Source organism: Apiospora aurea (assembly GCF_038362705.1).
Source record: "Apiospora aurea strain CBS 24483 chromosome Unknown utg000003l_segment0_segment0, whole genome shotgun sequence".
NCBI classification, from domain to species: domain Eukaryota; kingdom Fungi; phylum Ascomycota; class Sordariomycetes; order Amphisphaeriales; family Apiosporaceae; genus Apiospora; species Apiospora aurea.
The window spans coordinates 424663-442858 of NW_027117390.1; the positions used below are offsets into that span (position 1 = coordinate 424663).

Below are 18196 nucleotides of genomic sequence, written 5' to 3' on the forward strand. Positions count from 1 at the left end.
ACGTATTCTGTTCCATTGTCATGGAAGTTTAATCGACTGATTCCCCCCAACGAAACATGTTTCGACTGAAATCCAATTTGAACCCCAACACCTGGCAGCTATGGGATGTCGCCCGCGAAAACCCCCAAACCACAATATCCATTGACCCAATCTGCATGTGTGCTCTATGTGCTCCTTAGTTCCCCTTGCCCCTCGCTAGATTCCCTCATGACTCCCAGTTCCTACTTCCTCGCAATCACGACCCAAGCCTCCCCGTAAATCCCGCCATGCTCCGCCTTCGCGGCGTCGACGGCCTGCTGCACGGCCTCGGGCCAGCGCGCGGCCTCGGCCTCGTTCCAGCCGGCCGTCGCTGCCTTGGCGGGCGGGCTGACCTGCATGAACTCCAGCAGGCCCTGCTCGTCTTCGTCGCGCGTGACAACCGACTTGACCATGCTCGTCTGGATCTTGGAGGGGGACCAGCCGGCCTCGGCCAGCATGGAGGCCAGGTAGCCCTCGGCCACGAACTCGGGGCCGTTCATTCGGATGGCGTGCGCGGCGGCCCAGGCGTCGCCTTTGACCTGTGAGTTATGAGCGTCAGCGAGGTGCTCTTTCCTTTTGGAGGGACAGGTGGGAAACCACTAAGAAAGAAAGAAAAAGGGGGAAAGGGGGAAAGGGGGAAAGGGGGAAAAGGGACGACTTACGATGGCTTGAGCGGCTGTAATCAGCTCCGAGATGGCGAATCTCTTCCAGGTCGTGAAGACGGCGACGCCGCCGTCGGCCTTGAGGGTGCGCCAGTTCTCGGCCAGGCCCTTGAGCTGCTGCTCCTTGGTGCCGAAGGTGGACAGGCTGAAATTGTCGAAGACGTGCGTGAGACAGCCGTCCTCGGGGAACACGGCCGCGAGGCCCGCGCAGTCGGCGACCTGGGTCTCGACGGCGGGGTGCTCCCCTCACGAACGCGGGCGCGCGCTCGAGCATGCCGGGCACGTAGTCGGTCAGGACGATGCGTTTCGGATGGACGCTCCGCTCAGCGCACCAGGGCAGCAGCGCCTGGGTCGCGGTGCCGGGCCCCGCGGCGCTGTCGTGGATCACGGACGCGTCGGTCAGGGACAGGTCGTGCTGCTGCAGCACCGCGGCGAAGACGTCGCGCGTCGTGTTGCCCGTCAGGTGGGCGTACTTGGGCGCGATGAAGGTGAAGTAGCGGCGGCGGAACTCGTCGGGAGTTGGGGCGGGGCCGGGGGCGGGAGGAGCGGCGGGGGCGGCCATCTTGGGTATGGTTGGGTATGTGTGTAAGTGTAAGTGACAAGTCGCTAGCGTGTTTGGCTAGCTAGTAGGAAGACGATTGCTAGAGATGTGACACAAAGGCAATATAACTAGAAGGGCGTTGACTGGTGTATATACAAGTAGTTGGCTGTTAAGCAAGGGGTGATGCAATCGGATGATGGGTTGATGATTCTATGCCATGAATGCAACGCGGTTGGCGGCCCTTTATGTAGTCCATCGCCCTTGCTAACACAGCCCGCGAGTTGAGCTGCCTAGACCAGATCCCAAGTGGGGAGAATCGAGTTGGACGCTGGCTTCGCGCTGTAAGGCAGAGTAAGCCCTTGGTACGATTTTGTGAGCTGTTCCGACACCTCTCGTGCGAAATCGTCGGGGCAACTAACCTTAGCTCTTGGCTGTGTGTTGGTTGTAAGTGTTCGGTCCCCCCCTCTCTCTCGTCTCAGATCCGAATGCCCCTCTAAAATGCAGTCGGATCCGAACCCTGTCATTGTTTCTACCTACCTAGGTTAAGTTCTTAGGTAAGGTATATATAGGTAGGCACTGCCCACAGCGCTCTTTAATTAGAAACGGAAGGAAACAAATCCGAATTGCCTCGCATGTATGCCTGGCTCTTTCCTAGTGATCATGATCTTGATCAAGCGTGCGTGGTCGCAGAATTGACGGGGAGCTGAAAGTTAGACGTTCGCTGCATGAAGCCAAATGCAAGCACGGCTGGTTTTCTAGCTGCGACTGACTGGCTGGATCTGAACCTCCTCTTCGTCTTTCCTTAGTTAGCTCCTCCCTGAACATGCGCGCCTATGATACATCCCTTGGTCACATCACCGTCGTACTTCCTTCGTGTGTGTTACCAATCACCACCACCATATTTATCAATGCCTTGAGCCTCTAGGCGACGGCCTCCACCGCCCGAGGCCTCGTCTCCCGCAGCGCGTTCTCGGCAATCTTGTTTGCCTCGGTCAATCGAGCTATCCTAGCGAGACACTGCTCCCGCTGAACCTGCTTCGTCTCATCCTCACGCGCGAGCTCCTCAATCTCGGCCTCGGACAGGCTCATGAGGTACTCGGTCGAGAGGCCCTTTAACGGTCCCTGCAGGCTCACCAGCATGCCCTCCACGATGCGCATGTTGACGTGCTCGATGAAAGTGCGCAGCGAGAGCTAGAAACCGATGGCAGTTAGCGGTGCCAAGTCCCGGAAAAAGCAGCTCCGTGATGTATGTTCCGCCCTGCGTACTTACCTCGTAGTAGGCCTTGAGAATGTCGTGGGCCTCGTCCTCGGTATGCTCCGCCGCGCTGGGATGGATGCGGGCGTACATGGCGTCGAGGCTGGCGTCGAACAGGGCCCCGTTGTCGGGCTGCTGCATCACCTTGTTCCACACGTCCTGGAGGTGCTCGTACGTGTAGTTCTTGAACCGGATCACGCGGTTCTCTTCCAGCCGCCGCGTGAAATCGGGGTTGGTCGTGAAGAAGGGGAACGTGAGCTCGTCCCGGTAGTACTCTTCCAGCCTGTCGAGTGCTTTCTTCTCCGCCTTGCAACCCATGTCTTCCAGAATGGGCAGGAGGTTGTCATACGCGTCCGAGTCAGGCTGCGTTGAATCGTAGACGAGTTGTTGAGCCAACAGGCGTTCAGCAGCTGTTTGGATGTCTCTTGATACGCCTAGGAGGTGGTCGCGGGCGATGGCGATCCAGTTCGTCGTTTGCTGACGATACAGCACAGGGAGAATATCCGGGTTCAACAGACCTGGCAGCTGGCTGCTTTGGAAGCTGTGGATTTGCTTCTGAATCTCTGCGCGAAGCTCGGCCGAAGTTAGGGGGCCGTTATCTATGGCCGCCCGATTCTGCGTGCTCTTCCTCTTCGAGCCGTCTCGTTTCGACTTTGGCTGCGGGGATCCATCGGGGGTCGGTGGCAGGCCCGTCTGGTCAATGGCTGGCGTGTCCTGGCGGTAGAGTAAACGGGGTTGTTCGAACTCGAAGGTGTGTCCCTTGGTCATCATGTCCCTGTCAAAGTTCCTGTTCCTGTTTGAGACGATGCTGCGAAGCTGCATCTCTTTCCTGGAGAAATTCCACGGGGTTTTTAGGGCCTGCTCGACATTGGCGGTATACCCATCGACGATTTTCATCAAGTACCGAAGCTGCGCGTTGCCGTCGGCCCGCGGCTCGCCCAGGACTTCTCGCAGCGCCAACTGTTCGCCCAGGAGCTCCTTGACCGTCTCCTGCATGTCCGGAAACTCTTCGCGGATCTTGGCGCACAGGAGGCCGCCGAGGTAGTCCCTAAGCTTCTTGGAGCCGCGGCGTCGGTTCGGTACGCGGCTCCAGGGCGCAGATCCGAAAAGCGTCGCCTCCGCTTCGTCCAGATCGAACGATGCGTCCTCGTCGCCAACGCGATTGCGGACCACGAACCAGCCGTGCTTCATGGGGCGGAAATGCTGGTCCTCGCCTGTGGCAATCCCCACAACCTGAGTTTTATCGTTCGTCAGAATGAAGGGGTTCCATTCTCGTTAGGGGTCATTTAGGGCTTCCTCTTACATCTTCTGGGGATGTTGCCTTGTCGCATTTGGTGAAGACTGGTATCAATCTTGTGGATTCCACGTGCTCCTCGGCAAGCTTGAAGATAGGCTGGTTCTCGAGATCATTGCTTGCATCGGAGACACAACTGATCAACACCATTAGTACCTTCGTACAGTGGCGGCAGGGTATCGCCACAATTCGGGTGGACATGTACGCACATGACAATATTCTGAGGTTTCTTCATGTATTCGACGATCATGCTCTCTATTCCCTCCATCTCCCACTTATGGACGCGGAAGGCATTGGATACATGCCCGGGTATGTCGAGGATGCTGAAGTGCGCACGCTGCGGCCCCGAGAGCTCGATCTTCAGGACTTCGGTGGCGAAGTTCTTGTTGCTAGGCGATATGCCCGAGTCAATCCCCATGTATTTCTCCGAGACCTTGGTATCATTAGCCGCCATTGCAGTGGACGAGAAGGAGATGAGGCGGCAATGGGGAAACCGTACCTCTTCCATCAACTCGGCAAACGTCTGGCTGTCCAGCGTCTCGGCCCTGTATACGTACTTGTCGTAAGGGTTCTCGTTGGCGTAGTTGAAGATGTGGTCGAGCTCAAAGTCGGGTTTCACGATGGTGATGATGACCTCGTCCCGGCTCTTGGGCGGCGTCCGGCGCGAGATGATGCGCGTGGCGAAGCGGGTGCACAGGCCGTGGCTCACGGGGAAGGGGATGGAGGTGAGGCTCTGCAGCAGCGACGACTTGCCGGCGGACTGGCCGCCCACAATCACCAGCTTCGTGACTGTATTAGCAATGGAGTGACGATTTACCCAATGAAAATGCATGCGACCTACCTGCGGGATGTCTATGTCTTGACTGGCATCGCAGCTCTGGAGCTGGTCAATGGCGTCGAAGAGGATCTGGCTGCTCTTGCTTGCGAATGGATCTTTAAGAAGCTCGTCCTTGGTGCTGTTGCTGTGCTGTTCCGAAGGCTCCTGGGTGCCTTGAGGGGCGGGCTCTTCCCCAAGGAAACTCATGTCGGGCAAGAGATGGCGGGACTGGAAGGGACGGACGAGAGTAGTTCTGAGAGAACTGCCAACGTAATCGATACGTGACACAGGTTGGTAACGAGATGAATTGCCACCAACGCTAGAGATATGTAACCTAATGATGCTTCTGTTTCTACAAGAGGTACGGGTGGGATGTCTTTCTGTCTTATAAGTCTCAAGTGTGTCGCTGCATACAGATCGGCGTTCGTGACGAGGCACATCGCTGCATGTCACATTATTCTCGGCTGCCATATCCTCTTGGTAACGTACATATCTCGAGGCTCCTGAAACTCTAAGAAGTTTGACGGGTTGATTTACTGCAACCCATCTCGACAGATCCACGAATCGTATTGCTTTCCGGCACATTCGATCCTCGGGGCTATGGGATGTCACTGGAGGATGACAGACAGATCCTGCTGCAGTTGGTTCACGACTGCCAGCGTCTTCCACAATAGGCAGTCGCATAAAGTCTTGGCAAGCCACATGCACCCAAGAGACAGTTGGTGATTTGGGATAACCACTAAAACAGCATCTCTTGAGGCTGGGGCGATTCAGGGGAAAGCACAGCCTTTAGAGGCGGCCTATGGAAACCCAGATGGTGTAGTCTCAAGCCCAAAGTCTCAAGCCCAAAGTGTTTCGGTGGGTTGCGCTCTGGAAGTGATGGGCCTGGTAGCCAGACCCGATAGCTTGGGTAGCGAAGGGGAAGGACGAGCCGGAGACAAGGGCCACTACCCCCGGCCCGTGGTTGTTCAGCTCTACCCTATTTTAGACAGACATGGCGCCATTCTTTCTCAGGCCGCATAACCTCGAACCAACAGCCACGACCTCAATGCAGGCCCGAAAAGGACGGAAACGAAACGAAGACACGTCTTAAGCGCCCATGTTCCATGCCGGCCCGTTGCACGTTCGCGTCACTTAGTCTAGGTCTCCAGGCCGGTTTGGCTGTGGCTTTGGGTCACCAGAAGGTGGTGCTCCTGGTCGAATACCTCAATCACATTAGAGTGATGAAATGCGATCCAATTATAACAGTGCCCATACCCTCCACGCATTCCAGAGCCACACAAATAACATGGTCGTTAAAATGATGTACTATTGCTGGATTAGACTTGGCTTTTACTGTGACAATGAGCCCCTGAATCTATATATAAACCCCGCGAGAGGAGAAGCAACTATCTTACATTCCGTCCCAGCCGCGCGCTTAAATTGCAGCGACCGCCCCCTGCTGCGGCTGCGCCTTCTTGACCGACTTCCACTCCATGAAGAGCGAGGCCACGAACGCGAGCAAGGCGGAGGCCAGCGCGACGTAGAAGACGTTGTCGATGCCCTTGTTGTACGCCGCCAGGAACGCCGGCAGCTGGTCCGGCGCCAGCAGCTTGCGCACGTCGGTTGCGCCGCTGCCGAGGATCGCGTGGACGTCGATGGCGTCACCCGGGATCTTGGCGAGCTCCGAGGTCAGCGTGCCGGACAGCACGCCCTGGCAGACGCTGACGAAGACGGTGCCGCCGACCAGGTTGCCGAAGTTGATGAGGGTGATGCCGACGGGGATGTCGGCGCGCGCCAGCACCGTCTGCGCCGCGTTCGTGGTCTGGATCAGGCTGAGGCCCAGGCCCGCGCCGGTGAGGACCTGGTACCCGACGGCGCGGGCGCCGCCCGTGTCGGCGCGCAGGGTGGTGAGGAGGCCGCACCCGACGGCCGCGACGGCGGTGCCGAGGATCAGGGGCGGGGTGTAGTAGCCGAGCCGGGAGGTGATGAGGCCGGAGCCGATGACGAAGGCGACGGTCGAGAGGAAGTAGCCCATCATGCGGACGCCCGCCTCCACGGCCGACAGGCCCTGGACCGCCTGGTACCAGATCGGCACGTAGAAGGTCACGACGACGAGCACGGACCCGAAGCCCAGGGACGCCGCCGTGGCCGCGGCGATGCTGCGCTGCCGGGCGATCCGCGGCGGCACCGTGCCGTTCTCGCCGGCGCGGATCTGCCACGCGCAAAAGGCGAGCAGCAGCACGGGGCCCAGGACGAGGCAGGCCAGCACCCGTCTGCTCGCCCAGCCCTCGACGCCGCCCCACTGCAGCGCCAGCAGCAGCAGGACCAGGCCGGGCAGCATGAGCGCCGTGCCGACGGGGTCGAACTGCTGCAGCCGCTGCCAGAACGACTCGCCCGCGTCCTGCGTCCTGGGCGGCGGCCTGGGCGGCAGCATGACGAGCAGCACGGCGGCGGCGACGGCGCCGATCGGCAGGTTCACCCAGAAGCACCAGCGCCAGGAGGCCCTGGCGGCGAAGACGCCGCCGAGCAGGGGGCCCGCGATGGAGGCGACGCCGAAGGTGGCGCCGAGGAAGCCCTGGTACTTGGGCCGCTTCGCGAGCGGCAGCAGGTCGACCAAGACGACCTGGCCGCCGGCCGTCAGGCCGGCGCCGCCGACGCCCGAGAGGGCGCGGCCGACGATGAAGGCGGTCGAGTTGGGGGCGGCGGCGCTGATGGTGGAGCCGAGCTCGAAGATGAGGATGGTGGCTATGAAGACCCCTTTGGTGCGGAAGAAGGTCTGGGGGAGGAAGAGAGATGGTATGCGTGTCAGCGGTATTGCTTTGGTTGTGCGTGAGAAGAAAAAAAGAAGAAAAAAAGGGGGGGGCGGCTTACATAAATTCTGCCCATGGGCAGTTGTAGCAAGGCGAATGTGAGCAGATAGCCGGACTCGTACCAGGAGATGTCGGCGAAGGAGTTGAACTCGTTGGATATAGCCGGAACGGCCACGCCAATGATAGTCCGGTCCTGGGTTTGGTACTTAGTTAGTCATGATGAATTCTCGAATTGCTTTTGCCATCTGAGGAAGACATACCAAGGAGGCGAGGAAAGATGCTAGACAAACCGATAGGACGATCGGTATCACCACTTTCTTGCCAGGATACTGCTCTTCAGGCACTTCTCCGCCAACGGACTTCTCTGAAAGCTGCATCTCTCCATCGCTTCCAGGATTATGAGCTGTGTCGAGGTTGTGGCCTTTGGTTGTTGGGCTCGGACTCGAGCCTGTGTCAGCGAAATGCATCTTGAAGGAGATTGTAGGGAAATGTTGGATGCCGCTCATAAACCAGTATTACAATTACCAGACTCGGCTCTTCATATATACCTATACTAGGGTCTTGATTCATGGAGTCAAGAATGTGGAGCTTACTACTGATATAGTAACGATGCCCATTGTGTTGTCAGATCCAGGGTCCTGATTGGAGGAGACTAGCTCAGCTCGGCCTCGGTACCGAAGCCCGAAGCTCGGGCTCCCGAACATCTGCTATGTCTTTGACGTCACGACGATAACCATCTTACCGTTTCTCATTTCACTGAACGACGCTACAAAAACAAAGCCCATATTATTACCACGCGCCGGACATTGAAAGTGTCCGCTGTCCCTCTTCAGAAGGCCTGGCCGAGTGTGTTGTGTGGAGCGATATGCACTTAGGCAAGACCCCTATCAGCTGCGCCCCCTGCGCCAAACGCAAGGTCCGCTGCGATAGGCTGCAGCCGTGCTGCCACTGCAAGCGGCGACCACAGGACAACTGCGTATACCCGGAGCCGGCTGCAGGATCGACCCCTGAACGTCTTCCCGACGACGTCAGCGACCGCATTGGGAAGCTTGAGCGCTATATTCGCAGCCTTGGGGGTGATCCCGAGGAGGCTGTCAGGCCTGATACACGGGCCGTTAAGGTGCCCCGAGAGAGCCAGGATGGGGACGCATCAGCAAGGGGCCGTCAACCTAAATTGAACAACATCCCCTTCCACCCCAAGACATCCGGTCTGGTGACGCATAATGAGGAAGTCACCTATATTGAAAGGTAAGCTTTCGTACACCGACCCCTTTTGATATCCTATATGATTCATGGACTAATCGTGCGGCATCTGATAGCCCTATGTGGTATAGCTGGAGCGGTGCGAGCCACTCCGATGAGTTGCAGAATACCCCCAAGGGGACAGGCCGGCCTTCGCCAGCGGTCAAAAGTGCATCATGGGTTCGGACCATCTTGGACCCACGGGAATCGACAGGGACCAACGGCCTAGCCGGGGCGGCGCAAGTACCGAGTTCCCACATCTATATCTTCTGGAAGACATTCCTGAAGAACGTCGATCCATTGGTCAAGATCTTCTTCCGCTGGGAAGTGGAGCCGATTATACAGAAGACGCACAACGATGCTTCGAGCCTCTCTAGCGAGGAACGAGCCCTTGTATCGGCTATCGTATTCATCAGCGTCTCAAGTCTTTCGGGGGATGAGTGCACAAAGTTGCTGCACGATGGAAAACCACAACTTATGGAGAGATACCAGAACGCCGCGGAATGTGCTTTGCTACTCGCCGATTATGCGTCCACCACTCATAGGTTGACACTTCAAGCTTTTATGTTGTATCTGGTAAGACCCCTGGCCTGGCAATGAAAACTATATTACAATGGCTACTAACTCCTTTTCTCCGTAGCTGACAATGAACTGCATCGCCCGTCCTCCAGCCATGTTTGCCCTGATGGGCATCGCCACCCGCATTGCCGAGCGGATGGGCCTGCACCGCGACGGCGACCTGCTCGGCCTCGGCGTGCTGCGCAGCGAGGAGCGCCGCCGGATGTGGTGGCAGCTGCAGTTCCTCGAGATCGCCGTCGCGCGCCACGTGGGCAGCATCCCGCTGTCTCTGTTCGCCGGCTGGGACACCAAGCTGTCCTCGAACCTGGAGGACGCGGACCTGGCCGCCGACACCAGGACCCTGCCGGCCGGCCGCAGGAGGCTGACGGGCATGTCGCACGGCTTGTGGCGCTACGACATCCTGCACGCGCAGCGCGAGATGCGCCGCGCGCACGACGGCGACAAGGGGCTCACTTGGCTGCTGTCGCCGCGCGTCCCGCTCGCGGACAAGGACGCGCTGCTCGACGAGGTCGAGACGATGCTCGGGACCAAGTATGTGAGGCACTGCGAGCTGCTCAACCCGCTGCACGTCTTGATCCAGCTCGGGATCAGCTCCTACCTTCTCGCGGCGCGGAGGACGGCGAGGCAGCCGGCGCTGGTGAATGCGAAGCTGTCCGAGATGTCGCGGAAGGAGCGCGACGATATGCTGGATATCTGTACCAAGCTCATGGACTACTCTATCATAACCCGGACGACCGAGTCGATCAAGGGGTTCTTGTGGCACGATGATAACTACTTCCAGTGGATTGGGTGTAAGTAACTCTCGACTGTGCTTTGTTATCCGGGAGTTTCTTCTAACTGACGGCGGAATTAAAGTTGTGTATGTCCTCCTCGAATGCCATCATCGCTTCGATCAACCAGAAGTAGTAGACCTGTGGGACCTGGTCCGCCGACTCCACGACGTTCACCCACAGCTTCGCTCGGCGGTCGACCGCCACGAGGTGGCTTCCGTCGCTCGCATTACCATCGCCGCATGGCAAAAGTACGCAGTACACGCCCAACAGCAGCAGCAGCAAGACGAGACATTTGAGCATCCGCAGTGGGTATTGGAGTTGTGTCAGAATTTTGGGTTTTCGCCGGCGGCCGAGGTTGCGCCAACTGCTGCTGCCGTTGCGAGTACGGAGAGCCAGGAGCAGGAGGATATCAGTCAATTTAGGGGCATTGACTTTGATCTGGATATGTTTGATTGGTCGATATGGGAGGAACTGAATAAGAATGCGGGACCCTTGTCGACGAGTATGTAGATCCGGAAGCGTACCTTGTCTATTTTTGATGCATGTTACAGCAAAGTGGCCTTCAGTTATTAGAAAAGGGGGGAAACTTGTGGCAACAGCGGAACATCTTGAGCCACTAAGTTACAGACAACACCTAGCCTAGCCGTGATACTCGATGGTATAGATACCCATGTCTGTAAGGTACTGACCTTCCTTTGTTGAACTCTTTCAGGGCGTTGCTGCCATGAAGGCCACGCCACGCTAGAAAACAATGTTGCTGTTGCGAAAGAAATCCGATCTAATCGGGATACAATGGCATTGTGTAATTCATGATAGGAGACCAGAGTGAAGGACCTTGAATGAAGTTCATTGTATACAAGAGATGATTGTCAACAAGCCCTTTTTGGCTCTGTTGAAACAACTCGTTTGTGTAAGACTGGTGTGTGATGAGGGAACTGCATATATATATCACGGTAGGGGAACCTCTCATCTCAAGCAACTACTCATCACAACTCAGACCAAACACATCAAACATATAACTACTCAACCAACACTACCAACTACAGCAACCATGGCCAACTTCACCACCCTGCCTCCGGAGCTTGCCCTCATGATCGAGGAACACCTAGAGCATCCATTCCTGCATAACGGTAATGCTCTCGCCACCACATGCAAGAAAATGTGGAATAAGATCGGCGGGACCGACGTCTACAAGAGGGCCGCCAAGGCTGAATGCGACTTGACTCTTCAGACGACAGAGAGATTGCAGTTCATGGCCATGAACATTTCCAGCTGGTACGCCAAGGAGGATGGCATGGACCATGTGACCTGGGTGCGAGAAGTGGCTCGAAAGGGCATGGGCCCACGAACGCCAGGCGGCGTCGTCCACGCGTTCAAGAGGGACATGCACGAGTCACTCAGGGAGATCACGGGGAGTGGTTGGTAGAGAAGGACTACGATGGCAAGTTGAGAAACGTGTGTCAGCAGTACACACTGGAGGACCTCACCCGCAAGACCCTTCTCAGCCGCGCCATCATGGGGTGCGCGGACATGGAAATCCTCGAGCAGATCGTCGATGCGTACGTTGGGGCGTTCCCGGACATCTTCACCGGGGCATGCTGCAAGCCACTGCTCGAGTTGCTGCCCATCCACACGGCCATACGTGCGAAGCGCCCGGAAGTGGTGCAGATGCTGGCTAGCAAAGGCCTCGCACCCATCAAGATTGACTCGTTGTTCTCCCATTATTATGACATATTTGGGGTGGTCAAATTTGATTGCAGGGCACCCTGCTCCAAGCATGATGCGACTCCGTTCCATGTCGCCCTGGCAGAGAAAGAGGAGGATATGTGTTTGGCCCTTCTCAGCGCATCGAGCGAACCAGCTGGCGTCAAATCCGACTCGGATTCCAAGTCAGATTCCAAGTCGGAGCCGAAGTCCGAGTCCGAGTCGGATCCCGAGTCGGATTCCGGCTCAGATTCCGACTCAGATTCCGACGCCAGTTCTTTATCTGATTCGGATAACGACTCAGTCACTGGCGACTGGGATTTTGGTTACTGGTCAGACTCAGATGACGGCCTGGACGAGTCTGAGGATGTGATAATGGTTTCATACCTCCAAATGGCCGAGGACGCTGGCATGTACCGACTCCTTCCTGTCCTGCTGCAGTACTTCAAACAAAAGTTCCCGAAGCTGTATAACCCACATCGTTTGTTGGATCTGCTCTCCACAAACGGTGAGGGAGATGAAGATGACAGTGACAGCGACGATGATGACAGCGACGACGATGATAGTGAGGAAGGCGACAGCGACGACGGCGAGGAACGTCGTTATCGCAATACAAGCGCCTGGCACGGCGATGGAAGGCCGCACGTGATCCAGGAGCTGCTGGCGCTGGGCGCGGACCAAGAGCCCCAGCGCGAAGGGCAGCTGGGCGCCTTGCAGTATGCCGCAAGACATGCATACTGGGAGAACGCGGTCACCATCTTCCAGTACCAGGCCCGTCACGGCCGGGTGGACCCGGACGAGCTCAAGTCCACGCTGCTCGCCGCGGCCAAACACAAGTACACGGGCGAGGCTTTCCTGCTGCACGTGTGGCCGCACTGCAAGCAGTATCTCGAGAAAGACGGCCTGTCTGCCGCGCAAAATGCGCTGGCCATTGAGAAGTGCATGAGCAAATGCCTCGCGGCTAGCATCAAAGTGGCCGGGAAATGGGGATACCACTATCCTGGCCTTCAGCCGCACGCCCATAACGCTGCCCTCCACCTTTTGCGCACCGGCGTGAAGCCCGAGCTGAGCCATCTCCGCCGGGCCATCTTGGCCTGGGATGCTGATGTCTGCCATGAAATACTCGAGCGCGGGGAGTTCGACATGGAAGCCAAGTGGAGCGGGTTCAAGGAAGGCCTGTACGATGTCGACGACGAATTCGACAGACACTGGGGCAAGAACGGCGAGGAGGATGGGGACGAGAACAGCACGCTCAACGCCTTCGAGTATGCCATCTTGCTTTGGCATCACTGGCATGTCCCTGCCCGGCCTGGTCGTTCGACTCCCGAGGATCCAACACTGCTCTGCGAGCTGTTGGACCATGCTGGCGTACCGGATCAACTGCACGAGGGAGTTCAAGGCGCGTTCGAGCGTCTGTTCCAGGTGTACTTCGTCAACACCAGAGACCCTGTATGGCTTGAGAAGGGTGTGCTGGTCCAGTCCAATTCTGTGCAATTCGAACATTGGGAGGAGGATTTCCTTCTGGTCGATCGCAGTGCTCCGCTGCTTGACAGACTGTCGATGTTCTGCATGAGGTTGGTTGCAGACTCGGCCGGCTGCAAGCCGCGAGGGTTAGTTCTCGCACCCTCTTATCCTTTGGCCCATCTACACCTGAGTGAGTAAAGCAGCGAACTCATGTGGCAAAGTAGGCCATTGCAAATCGAACGTAAGTAGGCAGCCACAAAAGAGTAGTAGACAACCTAGGCGTGGTAGTAAATGACTGAACTGCACTTTCTCCAAGGTAGACGTATTGCGCCCGCTCCCATGCATACGCGCATAGCCGATGTTTGATAATGAATGCAACTTTCTCAATTGATTTCGTTACGACACCTACATGTATGCCAAGTTGATTGGTCGTTGGCATGCACGACTTCGGCCAGTATGGTGGCAGTACAGGAGCAGTTAATTAGCGAGGGGTAGTGCACAGAATCCTCCCTACGTTGCATTCAGTATCCCATCGATTATCTCAGAAATATACCCCAGGTAATTCCCCGCTCCAATTCCATTGTCCGAGAACAGTCTCGTGTACAATTCAAGTCGATACTTCAGACATTCGATATGACTGTGGCAGCAATTCGCCGACCTCGGAGCTTTCCAGAATGGCAGCTCCGCCACAGCCCCCAAAGAGCGCCGAAGAGACCGTTTTCAGTGAAGCGCGGGCCAAGTTTCTGGCTAGTTTGTCCGCCAACGACCAGCAGATGTACTCGCCGTGTGCCTCGTCCAACGACCTACTGCAAGCAGTAGAGAAGCTCACAGCAATAACCGCCAAACAAAGAGACGGGCAACGACACGAACACAACGCCACACGATGGATGAGTGCGATCAGAAGACTCAGCGATGCCTTGAAACCTTACTTCAAAGTCGTCGAGGTGTTCGTATCCTCCAATCCTCAGTATGCCGCACTGAAGACCACCGAACTTGTGCGAAAGCATGTTGGCGCCATCTACGGTGTGCTCCAGATCTTTCATGCAGCAGTTCGAGTTTTTACCAAGGCCGATGGAAGTAAGTTGAGTTTACAGTTGTTATGACAGAGCACGGATTTCTAACATTAGAATCCCGAAAGAGCTGAAGATAACTCCGGTGGTCAGTTGTAAATTGATGTGGACTCCTTTTGATGTTCGCTTTGCCGAGTTGACCAAAGTTCTTTCTTACCACCAACACACATTGATTGAGTTACTCAATGTTTCGAGCGCAGCAGCGCTCTCTGATGAAGCCGCGGCCGCGAGCAACAACCGCCAACAGACAGCAGCCGAGTGGGACCGAAGTCGAGATGAGCGGGAAGCTGCTGCCTACGAAAGGGCTGCTGCTGCGAAAGAGCGACAAGACCATTCGGAGTGGCGGCAAGAAATCAGTTCCAAGCTCGATCAAATTACTCAAAATGTTTTGCTCGAAAAGCAGAATTTGAACGAAACCCAGCAGCATATGGGTAAGTAAATCAACAATCCACTGCTGTGGCTTGCTGACAAACCTAGACGAGTTGTTTACTGCGGCACGCCAAGCCATCTCCTCTCCCAATGACGAAGACTCGAGAGATATTGCCTCCAGTATGCGCCTTGATGGCACATCCCAGTGGGTTTTCAGTACACCAGAGTTTCAATGTTGGTCCAACGGGCCAACCAAGCCAATAGCTGAAGAATCGTCTGGAGACGAAAAGTCACCCGGAGATGAAGAACCATTTGAAGGCGAGGAGCCATTTGGCGACAATGTCATGTGGATAACAGGTGCTTCATCATTACCCTCATTTATCTTCATTTATGCACAACAGACTGACGTGGATCAGGTAAGCCTGGGGCGGGAAAGACCGTTTTGGCCGCATTGATCCTAGATCACCTAGAGCAAGACGGTCTGGATTACCAAGTGCTATACTTCTTCTTCCGGTCCCATCTTTATCTTTATAGCCTCTACAGGTCCCCGGGCTCTCGGTCTTGCCAGCAAATGCCTGAATTGGCTGACCAGAAAGCTGATGCCCATGAACTCGCATCGTTTGCGCGCAGCTCTGGTAATTCACACAGTGCTTGGGAGAGTCGGCATCCTTGGACCCCATCGCCGAGTTCGAGGAGTCAATCCTCATAACATGCGCCGGCCTGGTTGAGCGCTGCCCAGGGTCTATCGCCCCCAACTCACTCCGCTTGGTACACATCTCCATCAAAGAAACATTAGACAGTCTTGTCGCGAACCGAGTCTGGATTGACCAGTATTTGAATCGTGGGCTTCATTGCATCATATCGGATATCGCGGGCGCATTCCTCGATGCAGCTCGTTGTTGTCTCCTCGAGCTGACACGGAAAAAGGAACAGCAGACGGCATACGAAGATGTCAACTCAATATCGGACCCCGCTAGCCAAGATATGGCTAACAGATTCGTTGTTCATGCAGCATCCAATATGCTGATCTATCTCGAGGACGCTGCCCTCGGTATGAAGTCGGTGGAGAATCTGCATGTTCATGTGAGATCGGCAATTCGCGAGGCTTTGACACATCTCCTTCCCATCTTGTCAGACTTTGTGAACAAGCCCCTTCTCCTTTCCAGATGGCTGTTTGACCTCTACGAGTCCAGGCCACGGGGCCATCCTCGGTGTACGGCAATGAGCGCTTTCGCACATTGGATCCGTCGGCATTGGTCCAGGGATATGGTTGTTGACAAAACATTTCTGCAAGTCCTTGTCACATTTGACAGAGAGCTTGCTAGGATCGTCGCCGACTGGGGTGATTCACTCCAACAGCGTCCCGATATTATTTGGGACGAAATGGCATCCTTCAGCAACAGTCAACTCTTTTACAACCCTGGGAGCACTCTGATAAGCTACCAAGATGTCAGTGCGCCGGATGCACTGGGTGTTTGGTCAAAGCCCCTGACCACAGTCTCCAAAACTAACACATCGGGCGACATGAAAGGTGTTTTGAGTATATGGACTACACTGTACGTAACAGCTCCCCATTTCGTACCTCCATGTAGATAGAGCTCATTGTCTCCAGGCCTTTGCAAAGTCTTCGGACCTCTCAGCATGTCAATCTGTCGGTACTGTGCGAAGGCTGGGTTGCCAAATACGAGCTTTGGTCAATCGAGACCGAGCCAAAAGTCCGCCTCAGCGCAGAGTTGCCCATTGACGAACAGGATACCCTGTTGACTCTCAAATGTTGGCTCAGCTATCCGTTCCCCGACCAGTTTTGGTTTCCCACCGCCATAAGTGATAATGTCCAATCGTTTTCCATTCTGAAAACAGTATTCACGCTGCACACTGCAAAGAGAGACGGGGAGTACCAGTGGTCGTCACAACATCTGCTTGGGCACTTACAGCCACCTGCCACAACCCTGTTGGACATGACTGGTCCTTGTCAATACTCATACAACATGCATTTCAGCCCCAATGGATGTCATGTTGCCATCTCGGAGGCGACTAGTGCCAGCCCGGCGCAATTTACATCTGGGCCACAGACCGTTTCGGTATACGGGATGTCTACGGTGAATCTGCTAAACCCAGTATTCGAGCTTGAAAAATGTCTGAAGTTCAGCCGTGGCGCAGAGATTCTGAGAAACATCGCATTCCATCCCACGCGGACGGCTATAGCTATAAAGGCATGCTCACGGGACGTAGTGGACGTAAAGAAATGGTACACCTACATTCACATGTGGAGTTTCAGACTGGGTAAGCTCCATATGAGTGCACAATAATTATTTACATTGCTTACGATGGAGATTAGAGTACCCTGCATCCGTCACCAGCTACCAAATCAGCTCAGAGCGGGAAATGGTACGTATCATGAACTTCTCCGCCTGCGGATCCTACTTCACGGCGACAATGGAGAGCGGCAGATGCGAGGTGATCCAGGTCTTCGACCCCGGCCTCGCTCCCCCCACACATCCCCGAACCCGACAGCTCCAGGGCATCAAGCAGCGACAGCCCGCTGGTTCGCCTGCGCGGGCCCAGCATCGTGCTCGAGAACGCGGCGACCGAAGACGACGCCGGCTTCCGTGCCGAAATGGTCCGGCTGCCGCCGAAGCTCTGCATGGAGCAGACCAGCCTCCAAGTGAGCCTGCCCCGCGCGGCTGGCGAGGCGATCGGCATCAACATTGATGCTGCTCGTCGCGACGCCTACCCGCTTTCGTCGCGGATGACGACCCCCATGTACATCCAGAGAGACCCCCGATTCGTGTCTATGCATCATTCCGGACATGCCCTCGGGGCGCAGGCCAGTGCTTCGCGAGCTGCCCTGGGCAGTTCTCCACCCATCATGTCGAGGCGGGCAGCTGGGAAACGAATAATGGACGATTCGGAGATGGAGCAGAATCGAGAGTCAAAAAGACGAGGGTGAGAAGAATCTGCCTTCACTGTCGTTCTTTCTGCGGAGGAGATCATCCGAAGCCGTGCCTGTTTCTCGGCCAGCCGGCTCAGAGAAGACACCGACGTGATAAGATGTGACTACGGCCGAACTGCGCAGGTGTATCCTGAAAGATTAGAGCATTGTGCGTTTCCTGAGTGGAACATGCCCGGTCGTTGTTTTCGGCGTCCTCTCAGTAGCTAACCACTTTGCATAGCCCCTTTTCTCGTCCCAAGACCGATTTGTCTACTAGGATGGCCCAAAAGCTTATACGATTGATAGAGTTGGTACAATTTGCCATCTCACTTTTCGGTATCAATGTGTCTGGTGCGTCAAATGGCTTGCAGGTGGAGGCTATGATAATACACAACTCCCAAGCGTAATCGAAAGCGAAGTAGGTTGGAAATCAGCTACTACAAATTGGCATGCGAGCACTGGCAAGTTTTAACGATATCATCAACTCAGTTTGCAGTTGCGATGTGTAGATTGGCACACACATTTGAAGTAGAGCCAACACAAATGTGCAAATCATGTCTTGAGACTACGTAATAGATAGATAACACACAAATTGAACGAAATGTAGTGATGCAGTGTCAAAATATAATCCCCGGTACGCCGTTCGCTTCTAGGTATCAAACTCCAACCATCCTTTTGGTATAT

General features: G+C 55.8%; 7 protein-coding genes across 7 annotated transcripts; 4 read left to right on the forward strand and 3 right to left on the reverse strand.

Annotated features, from left to right (window-relative positions):
• Positions 1 to 221: 221 nt before the first annotated feature.
• On the reverse strand, positions 222 to 1242 carry PG986_003963 (S-adenosyl-L-methionine-dependent methyltransferase; the record flags this gene model as incomplete). Its single annotated transcript, XM_066840185.1, is given in 3 exon segments — positions 222 to 557; positions 681 to 920; positions 931 to 1242. The coding sequence occupies 3 exon segments, from the start codon at positions 1240 to 1242 to the stop codon at positions 222 to 224; spliced, it is 888 nt and encodes a 295-aa protein (XP_066702812.1).
• A 900-nt stretch (positions 1243 to 2142) lies between these two features.
• PG986_003964 (uncharacterized protein) lies at positions 2143 to 4794 on the reverse strand (the record flags this gene model as incomplete). The annotated part of the gene is made up of 5 exons (XM_066840186.1): positions 2143 to 2412; positions 2492 to 3709; positions 3780 to 3906; positions 3980 to 4551; positions 4612 to 4794. The coding sequence occupies 5 exons, from the start codon at positions 4792 to 4794 to the stop codon at positions 2143 to 2145; spliced, it is 2370 nt and encodes a 789-aa protein (XP_066702813.1).
• Positions 4795 to 6004: 1210 nt separating this feature from the next.
• Positions 6005 to 7846, reverse strand: PG986_003965 (major facilitator superfamily transporter; the record flags this gene model as incomplete). The annotated part of the gene is made up of 3 exons (XM_066840187.1): positions 6005 to 7345; positions 7441 to 7572; positions 7640 to 7846. The coding sequence occupies 3 exons, from the start codon at positions 7844 to 7846 to the stop codon at positions 6005 to 6007; spliced, it is 1680 nt and encodes a 559-aa protein (XP_066702814.1).
• Positions 7847 to 8244: 398 nt separating this feature from the next.
• On the forward strand, positions 8245 to 10483 carry PG986_003966 (Zn2/Cys6 DNA-binding protein; the record flags this gene model as incomplete). Its single annotated transcript, XM_066840188.1, has 4 exons — positions 8245 to 8627; positions 8714 to 9197; positions 9262 to 9991; positions 10056 to 10483. The coding sequence occupies 4 exons, from the start codon at positions 8245 to 8247 to the stop codon at positions 10481 to 10483; spliced, it is 2025 nt and encodes a 674-aa protein (XP_066702815.1).
• Positions 10484 to 11024: 541 nt separating this feature from the next.
• On the forward strand, positions 11025 to 11399 carry PG986_003967 (uncharacterized protein; the record flags this gene model as incomplete). Its single annotated transcript, XM_066840189.1, has 1 exon — positions 11025 to 11399. The coding sequence occupies one exon, from the start codon at positions 11025 to 11027 to the stop codon at positions 11397 to 11399; it is 375 nt and encodes a 124-aa protein (XP_066702816.1).
• Positions 11400 to 11488: 89 nt separating this feature from the next.
• On the forward strand, positions 11489 to 13339 carry PG986_003968 (uncharacterized protein; the record flags this gene model as incomplete). The annotated part of the gene is made up of 1 exon (XM_066840190.1): positions 11489 to 13339. One exon carries the CDS (start codon positions 11489 to 11491, stop codon positions 13337 to 13339), a length of 1851 nt encoding a protein of 616 aa, XP_066702817.1.
• Positions 13340 to 13815: 476 nt separating this feature from the next.
• Positions 13816 to 17292, forward strand: PG986_003969 (uncharacterized protein; the record flags this gene model as incomplete). Its single annotated transcript, XM_066840191.1, has 6 exons — positions 13816 to 14218; positions 14280 to 14642; positions 14689 to 14996; positions 15229 to 16136; positions 16193 to 16863; positions 16919 to 17292. 6 exons carry the CDS (start codon positions 13816 to 13818, stop codon positions 17290 to 17292), a joined length of 3027 nt encoding a protein of 1008 aa, XP_066702818.1.
• Between the last annotated feature and the right edge of the window lie 904 nt (positions 17293 to 18196).